Source organism: Durio zibethinus, chromosome 14, assembly GCF_047325235.1.
Source record: "Durio zibethinus cultivar Kanyao isolate XHJ-2024 chromosome 14, ASM4732523v1, whole genome shotgun sequence".
In the NCBI taxonomy this organism is placed as follows: Eukaryota; Viridiplantae; Streptophyta; class Magnoliopsida; order Malvales; family Malvaceae; genus Durio; species Durio zibethinus.
Window position 1 is genome coordinate 8,489,446 of NC_143175.1, and position 13,739 is coordinate 8,503,184.

The window sequence follows — 13,739 nt, forward strand, 5'->3', positions numbered from 1 at the left end:
AATTTTGGAGATGGGTACATGGAAAATAGCGGCAACGCATATAGATTAGTTTTTATTTTATTTTATTTTTGCCCACTTTGATTTCTGCAAAACCGAATAGACAAAAGAGCGGCGGCAATCACATAATCAAGGGCCTGCCACCAATGTGACTTTGACCTGAAAATGCTGCCACTACAAATATTTACAACATGAAAACAGCATATATGATTCCACTCCGACACGAGGGCACGCCCTTTGCGTTGCTCGCATCCACACAACTCTAGTTGGTACAGCTCCTTTAATTTTGGATTATACAATTTGACTCCCTCAAATACAAATGAAGTTATTCTAACTAGAAAATAGCTTGTTACTACTCTGTTGTTATAAATGGAATATAATAGCTAATACAAGTGACAGCCACCATTGCATAGTTGGTAGACCTGCAGAGGCTGCAAAAGGATAGATATTAACATACATGCATAAAAGTGGGCATGGCCGCAGTGTAATGGATCTAAGCAAATTCTGGTTTAAATATCAAGCAAGCTCTAATGGTATACAACCAATGTAAGAAGAAAATGTAGAGCATGGATCTAAATATGAATTAAACTAACCACTATAATGATTCTTAAACTTCTAGAAATGACAGTAAAAGTTCAAACATATCATGAAAATAGCCAAGCATGGATGTAAATATGAATCAAACTGACCACTGTAATGATTCTTGAACATCTAGAAATGACTGTAAAGTTCAATAGTTAAGTATCTAATCAGAGTAAAAATCACCTCATGACAAAAACAATCTTCAGACATCATCTTGAATGGAGAAAATTGTGAGATGATTTATGATCATAACGTTATCATGCAGCACTAGGCTAAGATGTGAAAATAATAGCGTTAACTATTCGTAAAGCATCATTTACTCACCTAACGATGCCAATGTTGATGGCAAAACTGAAGGCACTCTGTCAGGATCCTCTTTATTTGGTTTACTCATTGATGGAGCCTCAACATGAGCAAACACTACATTTGGCAGTGGACTAGATGTGGGAACCAAATGGGAGATGGGCCTGCATTTAGGTTTGGGTGCCAATGCAGATGGGTGTATGTGTGGCAAATCAGCAGAATGGTGAGGAGAAATTTTGGGTGCACCAACAGGGGCTAAATTAGACTCCTGTCCAGTCTTCCCCTTGATCCTTTTATTCCTGTCTTGGCAACCTGAAGGATTTGCCAAGCAATTCCATGGAGATCCAGGTGAAATTATCTTAGGAGAAGGTGAGTAATCTGCAGGTGCGGGTACACCTTTCTCAGTTGATGTAGCAGGTGAAACTGCAGGAGCTAGATAAGCAATGTGGTGGTGATGGTGATGGTGATGGTGATGGTGATGGTGGTGGTGGTGGTGGTGGTGATGGTGGTGATGGTGGTGATGGTGATGATGATGATGATTGTGGCTGGGATGAGGTAACGGGGCAGGAGAAGGGGACCACGAGTTTGAATTGCCATCACTTCCATTAAGGGAATGTTGCAAAATGGATGAAAGCCGAACTTGCTTAACTCTACCAAATACACTGTTGTTCAGGCCAAGGTTTCTTGAATGAGAACCCGTGATGGTTTGAGCTAGTTGCTTCAATCTTGGCATTGATGGAGCATTCCCCACAGCCAATAGAACAGTAGACTGGACTATTGTGGGAGGAGCAACTGTGGAGCCTTCAGAATTAGACAACCTAACATACAAATTCTAAAATTCACAAAACAAAACCATCAGTTTCTGCGTAAGAGATGCTATAGCTAACAAAATCTCTTACAGCATGTAACAAGCTTTAATCTTTTCTCCATAAAATCTAAGCAATAAAATGCAAAAAAATAAATAAGTAAATAACAAATCAAAATCAAGAGAAAAGGAAAATATTGCCAAACCTCATACGGGGCTAGACGCAATCCAGCGTTCAGCTGGCTTGTCAGTTCGTCAAAATTTACTTGTATTTCATAAATAGAAAAGTTTAAGGTAAAGTTGAAAGGGATTTGTACTTTCTGCAGAAGAAACGCACTTTGAGGGGGAATTATAGTAATTCCTTCAGGGAATTTTAGCACCTCGAAGAATAATGGATCCCCAAACAAGGATTTAGTCAAGCGTAGAGGTGGTTGGCGTATAACCAAAGATTCAAATGATGCCCTTATCAAACTTAGAGCAGTTGAAGATATCTTATAATATCCTACATCAGGATCAACCCCGAAGACAACATTTGTTATCTTTGATCCAGTTAAAGGTTTGAGAGATAAGATAACCACCTGGTTCAAAGAACTAATCAGATGTAGGCAAAATTTGTGTGAAGTACATATATTAACAAAGGATCAAAGTACATACTTTGCTTGTGGGAAAGCCTATCTCATCAAAAATGTCACTTTCAAGCTGCAAGAGATTGTCTTCCAGCAAAGAAACCGGCTTCTGAACATTAAAACTTGCTACAATATCATGACCTGGACAAATAAAGATCTGTCAGTATAAAAATTTGAGCCAAACAAAGTTGCATACAATTATAATATGTTTATTATGATTCTAAATTCAAGTGGTCTAACCCAACCCCACAGAAAAGATGAAATTGCCGATCCTATTGGCCACTTCAGTAAGATCACAATATATACAACTACCATAAAATTACCATAATGAATGCAAAGGTTAAGGACCAAGTTGATACATCAATGATGAGTCTCAAACCTTAGAAAGGAATTAGGAGATTCCTTTCAGTAGAATTCCATCTAAAACCAATACCAATCATCTAACAATGAATAACATAATAAAATTACTCCCAGCAAACCACTAATTCTTTTACTCCTAGACAACATCTGTACAGAGCTCAACAAAACTGCAAGTCCAAAAGGCTCTTCATGTTAATTGATTGATGTGGGTATAAAAACAGTGATTAGATGATCTTGAGTGATACAGAACTGCCATTTTTCTTCCTGGAACTTTTTGGTTTTGATGTACTCTGATTATATGCCAGCACCTTGGTAAAACAATTAGCAGAATTGAGTATTATATGTATTGCACGTCTAGATGTAAAGCATGAAGAACATATGCCTAATCAACCTATGAACAAATTTTTATTTCTGCAAGCCAAACTAAATTTTGGTTACAAGAGAAATATAGACGGTGAGATCACAAAAGGAACCTGAACACTACAGCTATTTGATCTGCCATAAAGCACTCCGAGCCTGTTCACAAATGTGCCATATCATAGAATTTACCCTCTTGTTCTTGTAATTATTTATTCCTAGAATAGGCAACAATTTTGATTATAGAGGCTTTCTGCATATTGGTTCATCACTGACTTATTTAGGCATTTTACCATTTGTTCACAAGAATCACAAAAACCTATTAATGCGATTCTATCAATGAAAACTCAAATTTCAACACTTCAGTACCATAGAGAGCTTAGCTTGGTGTCTTTCATATTCAGGTAGCTAAGGGGTTCCTCCCTTAACTCATCTTTGGAGTGCATATGTTCTACCTTCATCCCCTTTCTAACAAGTGGAATCACCCAACATACCTTGTCCGAGAACCACAACCATAACCAGTCCCTTTTTTATTTTCCAAGAAATACTTTAATGACGAGTAGGCCGGCAGCTACTTATCAGTGCCATTAATTATAACCCATAGCCTATACATAAGACCCTTGTGAATCATTTTTTGTAGTCTTTAAAGAATTGCAAATTTATACATAGCTCTTTGTGCTTTTGTCAAAGGTTGAGGAGTGAAATTAAAGCCTATTTTAAGAGCTTTTTACTACTTATTGTCATCATTATTATAAATAGTGCTTTATCTGAAATTTTGAACATTGTATCTATTAGCATTTTTTACCATATAATTTCTTATCAGGAAAATTTTTTTACCATATAATACTTTTTCTTAACAAACCAAAAAGATTTACTTTTCTTAGTGATGATTGTTTTTCCTTTATTTTGTTAATTATGCAAGTAGATTAGTACTTTCAAACTTAAAATTTTTATTCTTTGAGCTCAATAGATTCGCGGGGTTATCATACAACAAAATTATCATCTCTCTTGCCAAAAGTTTATAATTTTATATGCTTAGGTCATGTTTGATGCATACAATGATGGATAAGATAGGATAATAATCATCCTATATTATGTTTGGTTTGTATCAAGAGAAAGGATTGGATTGTAAGGAGGATTAATCATCTTCTTCGTATAAGATAATTCAATCCTCCCAAAGTGGATAGGATTATTTTTAATCCATGATATTGAACTGACATATCCTATTATACCCTTAAAAATTAGATCAATAATTTAAATTATATAAACTTTAAGGAAAGATAATTTTGACTAATAAATAAATTATCCTATCCTAGTCCTAGCATACATCAAACACAAAATAGTATGACATAATTTAATTTAATATTAATCATAATATCATTTTACCCTAGCCTATCATAATCTTGTACACCAAACACACCCTTAAAAACTAATATATGGTAGATTTTTTTGTGCTAAATTTTTGCCCTGCATTTACAATATATGGTGACAATATTATATTAGGTGACTTCTCAAGCAGGCTACTGTATGGAAGATATAATAAAATTAAAAAATTAAAAAAAAAAAAAAACTTTGTGTAAACTCTTTCTAATGAGATGACCAATGGATGGATCATGTGAGATATATCAATTTGATAAATTAAACAAAAAATTATAGTTTTTTTTTCACTAAATTTATAGTGATTTGTTTATAACATTCTGGTTTCATTCATTTTCAATTGCATTAAATTAAAATTAAATTTGTTTTACAATTTTTTACAACTTTTAATTAATAAATTTCACTTGCATAAGATGATTTTCATTTATTATATAGATTAAATGGCGATTACTAAGGAATCTGACATCACAAAGATTGACAATAAACAAGAAGTATGTTTCAGGTGATAACAAACACTAGTGATATATAAAATGTTGAAGAAAGCAAAGGGTGTAAACCAATTTATATATTTAACAGCCAAGCAGAATTATAAAAGGAAATTGCTCAAAATAACCACAAGAGTTTCAAAATATTCTCAGGTCATGTGTCAGAAAATAAAAATATTTTGGGGGGAAATATTACTTCATTTCCAACTCCACTATTGCTCAATATGATGAAAAGAGAAAAAGTGAATTACTAAATTTGGAAACTCTTGTTTTTTAGTTTGATGAAAAATAAAAAATAAAAATAAAAACAATTGTCCAAAATTTCAGAAAGTGACCAAGAAAAGGGAGTTTCCAAATTCATTCATCTTATTTATTGATTATATGTAGAGTAAAAGAGTAAGGAATGGAAAACATTTTCACAAGCTAAAAATTAAAAAAAAAAAAGTTTCATTATTTCCTATTCAAACATTCCCTGTAACACCCAAAAATAACTCAGCAAATTTGAAAACACATAGAAGAAGAAACAAAAAACCAGATCCATTCATATAATAAAATGACAAAATATATATTTGAAAAGAAAAAGACAAAGAAAAAGAGCGGACCTTTGAACTGGGAATCAAGATCCAGATCAGACTGATCTGAAAAATGAAGAAAAGGGGGCAGCCAAAATAAAGCAGAAAGGAAGAGGGCAAGAGAAAAGAGCAGGATGAGGAAGCATCGAAGGCTAAAGAGAGATCTTTTGGATCCACATGCAGCAAATCTGAAGCTCAAGCTTGAAATTGGAGGAGCCGCAGCCTCCACTGATACCTCACTGCTCACACTTGAACTCAACCTCTGCTCTTCCTCAACTTTTCCCATAATGCACCATCTGCCTCATGCTCCATTCCCTCCCTGATCTGCTTCTGCCGCTGTCTTTGCTGCTACCATATTCACTTTTCACCACCAATTTTTACACATTTCCAATTTCTAAGAGCCAGACAATAGTTTTTTTTTAATTATTCTTCCTTTCTGGTTCTTTATTTATTTATCATTATTAATTTTCTTTTGTACTTAAAGATAACAAAAATATGTGTAGGGTTTGAAGATGATGAAAAAAGAACTGAAGTCTTTCTTTTTTTCGAAAAAATAAATAATAAAAAAACTTTTAAATGGAAGAAGACAAGGAAGCTGTGCCAGTGGTCTTTTTTCAGAGTTCCTTTTCTTCCTTCTTTTCTTTTTTTTTGCAATTTTTTTTTAAATTTTAATATACCGCTATCCTTCTCAACCTTTATATATTAAACTCTTCCAACACGCAAAAACACAAATTCCAAGTGTCATTTTAACTTTCATGTCTGAATTAATATTTAATTATTTTCTTTTTAATGTCAGCTTTCAATTTATTTTTTTAAAATATAATGCAATTATAGTGAAAACATGATAATTTCTTAATTTTTTATATTTTAAGATAAAAAAAAAAACCATTTCCAATATTTAGCTCAATTGTAATTACACATTATTATTTTTTTACTCATGCTTTAATTAGTTAGTTTTTATTTTTAGAATATAAACACCAATTTATCATTCTATTTAAATATAAATAGTTCAAATTTACTGTTAATCTTTCAACTCATTTATTATTATACTTTTAATTGTGTAATAAATTAACCATCATCCATCCAAACTATCTCATTAAAAGAATCTTTTAGGCTTGTAAAGGTAACAAATGTTTTTTACTTTTATTCGGTGGGCTTGGTGTGTGTGGGATAGTTGGTTGAAGGTTTATGCCTTAATTGAAGAAAGGACAACCGTTTTAATCATTTTAATTTTAAATTTGATAATTTATTATTCTAAAAATTTTAGTCTGTAGACAAAAAAGATTGATATTAAAAAAGGAAGGTTGCTGCGGCAACATATTATTAGCACAGTGTTTCCGCCTCAAATTTCTTATTATCCTGTTTTTTCACTTTAAATTTGTGTGAACTATTTTTAGAGGTTAGACACTTTAATAATGGAACATTTGCGGTAAGTTAGCATGTTGATCTTAAAGGATTGGTGTTTGAATTAAAAGAAAAAAATTTGTAAACAAAATTTCGTACCCAACTTGATTGCATGCTTGTTGGATATCATGATATCAATGGTTGATCTTGTGTTTGTGATTGAAAAAATTACACACAATTGTGAAGACATAACATACCTTATTCTTTAGTCTCAAGTGTTGAGAAACCATAAAGAATTAAAAAATGAGTCCTGCTATCGCAACACACGATTAGCATAGTGTTTTGACCTAAAGGTTCTTACCAGTTTTATGAAGATTCTTTCATTCCAAGCTAGTGTGGACTATCAATACAGGCTAGACGTTTAGATAGCTGAATGTTTGCCACAATCTAGTTTGGTGATCTTGAAAGATTGGTGTTCGAATCAAAAGAAGAAAATTTTTAAGGAAAATTTTGTACCTTACCTGATTGCATTGCTTGTTGTTTATCATGATATTAATGCTTGATCTTGTGTTTGAGATTGAAAAAAATTAAAATTTCGCTACATATACATGCATAAACTATGTTCAAATCCCAAGAATCACTACCAATACTACTAGCATTGTATCTGGCCATAAAAGTTCTTTCCATCCTTCAAGAAGGCTTTTTCACTCTTTATACTTGTGGACTTTTATTAGACGCTAGACATTTGGATTGCTAAAGGTTTACGACAACCTAACTTAGTGATCTTGGAGGATTAGTATTTGGTGTAGGCGAAGAAACTTTATAAGCAAAATTCTTCACCTTACTCACATGCATTCGTGTTATGTATTATGAAATCAATACTTTATCTTATGTTTGGGATTAAAAATTTTTAAAATTTTATTACGTAGGCCTCAATTATGTTCAAATCCTAACAGAAAATTCATCAATGATAAAGATATATTAGCATTCATCTAAAGTAGTTATTAATGTTAAGGCAAAAAAAAGCTCAAAGGTTGACATGAAGGCTCAATTAACAATTACATGAAGTGTAAAGGAGCATAAGGGATGATTATCACCGTTTATCAAGCATGAGAAGGAAAATAAGTTAGTGGGCATTAGTTAAGCTTACGAACTTTCTAGAATTTTTATTATTTTATGTCATAATATATATATATCTTAGTGTCACGGACTTAAGGAGAAGTTTTGAATCCCACATCGGATATAAAAGGAAGGTTACTGGGGTATATAAGGGTTCACACTACTTCTGCATTGTAAGGCATCTTTTGTAGGATAAAATCGTGAGGCCAAGGGAGCCAGAGGGGACAATACCTCACAAGAGTGTAAACCTTGGTGGTCAGGTTGATCTGAAAAGTCGGATGGGTGGATGCCCGAGTCTCGGAGTCGCGTGAGTCGGAGCTTAAGTCTCGACCCGTAACACTAGAACTAAATAATTAGATACAACATATACAATCACTATCAATCTTTTTTAATTAGGTGTAATTGGTCATTTATTTTAAGATTATCATAAGTTTAACCTAAAGGTTCCTAAAAAAGATAAGTTCTAGTTTTTTAAACAGAACTGGGTTTAAGAGTTTAGTTATATGTAAGAAATGTTATAGCACCCTTATAATGCCTATAAATTAATATCAGTTAATCTTAAATTATCTTTTTAGCCTTAATTCAATGGCCTATTATTCCTAATTCATTTTTATTTTTTTTATTATTTTTGTTAATTTATTATAAATTTTAATATTTAAATATTAAAAATATTTTAAAGTTTTTTCCAATACTTTTAACCTTTTAAAAATATTTCTCGCATCAAGAATATTAAGTAACACATTTATTTCTATGAAGAAGTTTCATCATCGGATTTATTAAATATTTTATAGAATTCGATACATATAAAATACACAATTCACTAAAATAAAATACATAATTCAATAAATACATAAATAACTTACACAATTTAATAAAATACATAAAAAAAATACACAAAAATTCAATAATCATGTAATCACAATTTAATTAATCATGCATATAAAATTGTCATAATTTATTCCCAATTTTAATTTTTTTAAATTAGAAATAAATAAAATTTCTTATATTGAGATTAATTTTTAAATTGTCCAACGCTTTGATCAAATTTAAAAAAAAAATCCTTTCACCTAAAATTTTTTTAAAAAATTACATGTTTGTGATTTCTTAGAATTTCATCATTGGGTAAAGTTTTATTTATCCCTAATTCTTTTATTTTATTTTACAAATTAGTTAAACAAATATATAAACATAACAATTAATAAATAATTTAATAAATTAACCAAAATAAATAAATAATAATCAAAATAAAAAAAAAAGAAAAAAACATAATTTTTACCAAAGGATTCGGCTTAATTTGGCAAAGGTACGGTGCGACTTGGTTGTAAAAACAAAAAAGAGAAGCTAGAATATTCAACTTGATTCAACTACAACTTGCTTCTCAGCAGAAGGAAGTGGGTTAATAGATAAAGTGTGATCGAATTGAGTTTGAAAATGGGAAGTCACTTGAATCCCTTTTGGTTATTGAAACAGTGAGTTTTGGGGTAATATAAAAGCCAACTTTATTGTTTTTATTTTTTGCTTTTCTGTTTCCTTTTTCTCTTTCTAGATTTTTTTTTCCATTTTCTCTTTAGGAATCCTTTGAATACTAGTTGATTTTTGCAAATCTCGCTGGGAACTTCAAGATTCAGCTAGAAACATGATAAAAAAACTCAAATTCTTGCCAAAATTTGGAAAAAACCCATATTAAACAAAAATAGATTTCGATTCTTTTTTCCTTTTTTGATTCTAAGTCCCTTAAACCTCTTTTCAATTTAAATCCCAACTTCAAAACTGATTCAAACCTCCCCCAAAATATTTCCAAATTTGATTTCTTAGAAAACATTTTTTTTTTACTGCACTACACTCTCACAACTTTTTCCTTGTTTCTCTTTTCTAACCTTTTTCTGATAGTTTCTAATTGATTTTCACAACTGTTAATGGGATCCTTCTATAGGCCTCTAATCCTAATTCCATAAGGACAATGTCTTCTTGATTTATAATCTCCTAATCAAACCTAATCCTAGACTTTTAACCTACGTCTCCTTCTTGTCTTTCTTCCTAAATATACTTATTTATCAATTAAACTTTTAGTTCAACCTCATAATTTCATTCTAGACCAAACTTTTTTTTTATTTATTTTTTGTAATTAATCAAATTGCTCAAAATAAAATAGAAAATAATAATAAAAATAATCTAACCTATAAACATTTAGTCTTAAAACATAAAATTAGCCCTAGACTAAATAAGGTATTTATAGTTATCCCTCTTTGCGTCCTTTCTATAAAATAAGAATTATGCAAAGATGTAAACAGCCCTTATGTCCAGATAATTGACTCAACAATTTTTTCTTGTTTGTTTTTTTTTAAAAGACTTTTTTAAACAAAAACTTAAAGACTTTTTTAATGACATAAAAGGCTCTTTTAAATAGAAGCTTAACAATTTCAAAAAATTAACCAAAATAAATAAAATAATAATAAAAAAAACATAATTTTTACCAAAAGAATCGGCTCGATTTGACAAAGGTACAGTGCGACTTGGCTATAAAAACAAAAAAGAGCAGTTGGGATATTCAACTTGGTTCAACTATGACTTGGCTCTCAGTAGAAGGAAATGCGTTAATGGGCAGAGCATGACCGAATCGAGTATGAAAATGGGAAGATACTTGAATCCCTTTTGGTTATTAAAATAGTGAGTTTAAGGGTAATATAAGAGCCAACTTTGTTGTTTTCATATTTTGCTTTTCTATTTTCTTTTTCTCTTTCTAGATTTTTTCTCTAATTTCTCTTTAGAAATTCTTTGAATACTCATCGATTTCTGCAAATCTCACTGGGAACTTCAAGATTAGGTTGGAAACATAATTAAAAACCTCAAATTCTTGCCGAAACTTGGAAAAAACCCATATTTAAAAAAAAAACAGATTTCGATTCTTTTTTCCTTTTTTGATTCTAAGTCCCTTAAACCCCTTCTCAATTTAAATCCCAACTTCAAAATTGATTCAAATCTCCCAAAAAATATTTCCAAATTTGATTTCTTAGAAAACTTTTTTTTTTACTGCACTACACTCTCATGACTTTTTCCTTGTTTTTTTTTTTTTTTTTTTTACCTTTTTCTAATTGTTTTTAATTGATTTTCACAACTACTAATGGGATCCTTTTTATAAGCCTCTAATCCTAATCCCATTAGGACAAGGTCTTCCTAATTTATAATCTCCTAATCAAACCTAATCTTAGATTTTTAATCTAAGTCTCCTTATTGTCCTTCTTCCCAAATACACTTATTTATCAATTAAACTTTTAGTTCAACCTCCCAATTTCATTCTCGACCAAACTCTTTTTTTTTTTATTTTTTGTATAATTAATCAAATTGCTCAAAATAAAATAGAAAATAACAATAAAAATAATCTAACCTACAAACATTTAGTCCTAAAACATAAAATCAACCCTAAACTAAATAGGGTATTTCGAGTTGTCCCTTTTTGCACATTTTTTATAAAATAAGAATTGTGCAAAAACGTAAACAGCCCTTATGTTTAGATAATTAACTTAACAATTTTTTCTTGTTTGTTTTTTTTTTAAAGACTTCTTTAAGAAAAACTTAAAAGACTTTTTGAATGACATAAAAGGCTCCCCTAAATAAAGGCTTAACAATTTCAAAAAATTTAAAAAAGCTCATCTCATTAGAGGTTCAACAACTTTGAGAAAAATTAGAAAACTTATTTCATCTAAGGTTTAACAACTTTAAAAAAATTTAAAAAGTTTTCTCCTCAAAGGTTTAACAACTTTGAAAAATTAAAAAGCTTTTTTCATCAAAGTTTGAAACCAATGATCTTTGGTTAATCTTATTATTCATCTCATCATTCATACTTATCATTACATCTCATTATTCCTACTCATCATTCTAGCTCATCATTCATACTCTTATTTTTTCAAAAACTAAAAAAAAAAATTTTAAGTATTAATGTCTTACCAGGCTTTTTTACTTTCATTTCAATTTCATGGGAAATGCAATTGATGACATATTTTCTCAGGGAAGGCGATAATAATAAAGAGTAAGGTAAATTGAAAGACATAGATAGTCAATACAAGATTAAGTCTGAACAATTTCAAAGTATATTACTGGGATAAATGTTTAGATTGTATAACAATATCCAAATAATGAATATTCAAACAATTTTAAACACAAATCCAAAATTTTTTCTAAAAAACTCATTATATGGATATTTTTCATATTTTGTGTTTATTAAACCAAATCTTGCCTCTATTCCAAAAGATTCTCAATTGATATCGTCTTCTCAATCTGAAGCTGTCTTTTCATGTTTCTAGCTTAGATAGCCCCTTTTTTCTTTACTTAAATTGCTTGTTTGAATTTTCAATTTAAGTCTTCCTTTTTCTCCCCTTTCTTCTTTCATTTTTTTTCATCTTTTTTTCATCATTTCTCTTTTTCACTTATCATTTTTATTCATTTGCCACAATCATTCCCATCAATCCTAAAATATAAGAAAAGATCATAATTTCATTGTCCTTTGACTATATCATAAGCTTGCCTTAATTTAATATACAATTCTTCAATTCAAGCATTCATATTTGAAATAAATTTTTAAGACACGTATTGTAAGTTATGGTGAGGGATTATGAAAAATGATAAAATAGACCCAAAAATGTGTTTGAAACGTCGTAAACCAAAGGATTATTTCATCATTTGAAGCAACCTTAAGATTTTCACCCCATTTCGTCACATTTTCTTTTCCTTTTTCTTTTTCATCTTTTTATTTCTTTACATTTTTTCTTCTCATTATTTTCTTTTCAAAAAAATTTTACTCATACAGAGTTCTTTCCACATCAGCTCATAAATCATTTGTGGCATTTACCTTTCTTTTAATGGATGGGCTTTTCAATCTTTATCCTTGAGTCATTTTGTGATCTTTTTTTTTTTTTTTACAAACAACCTTTCTTAAAGCTTGCCCCTCAATCTATAGGGTGATCTTTGATTAGGATTTAAAAAAAAATTATAATAAGCTCAAAAGGGTAGCAAATGAACATATTTCATTTTTACGAGAGGTAAAAGAAATATGATTATTTCTCATCTCAAATATGAATGCTCTCATTGAAAAACATTTATTGAAGAAGTACAACTTATGGACAATTCATCAAAAAGAATCGCATGCCTTCAACCCCATAGCATATCAATTTACTTTTTTTATATAAATTTATCTTTTTTTTACTTTTAAAAGAATCTAAACATAATAAGGGTCCCAATCATCAATGTTATCAATGTGAATGAGATTTTTAAAATTTAATATTAAATTATTGTCATGATTATCTTAACATTCAGTATCTAAAATCTAAGAATATGTAGAGTTTGAATGGTGTGTAAAAGCAAAGATGAATAAACATAAATATGTAATGAAATGCACTTGCCATTTTATTGAAAATGAAAGACAAATAAATGACCAATACATAAAATACATTCATAATATTCATGATATGTAAAGAATTACATTAATTCCTAAAAACTCCTAAAGCATTTTAAAAATTATGCTTTTGTATTGTTAGGTAAAGGATTCTTAACAACACTTAGCCCTTCTTTATCATCAAAATTTATCAAACCAGCATTGACTAAAATTTTCACCTTATACTTTAATGCTGTGTAATTTTCTATAGAATGACCTGTAATCTCATGATGATAATCATAAGTAGCATTGTTATCATATCACTTACGGTAAGAAGCCTTCAAATGTTTCAAATAAATTAATGCAACCAAGTGGTTTTTAATGAGCTGAAGGAATAACTCAGTGTATGTCATAAGAATTTGGTCAATGAGAATTTTTTCTATT

The 13,739-nt window shown here is 30.1% G+C and overlaps 1 protein-coding gene across 1 annotated transcript; it reads right to left on the reverse strand.

Moving 5' to 3' along the window:
• Positions 1-26: 26 nt before the first annotated feature.
• LOC111295600 (uncharacterized) lies at positions 27-6,134 on the reverse strand. The gene is made up of 5 exons (XM_022889146.2): positions 5,495-6,134; positions 2,342-2,454; positions 1,894-2,265; positions 904-1,714; positions 27-428 (listed from the first exon to the last, which is right to left on the reverse strand). Exons 1-5 carry the CDS (start codon positions 5,748-5,750, stop codon positions 361-363), a joined length of 1,620 nt encoding a protein of 539 aa, XP_022744881.2. The 5' UTR covers positions 5,751-6,134; the 3' UTR covers positions 27-360.
• Positions 6,135-13,739: the final 7,605 nt, after the last annotated feature.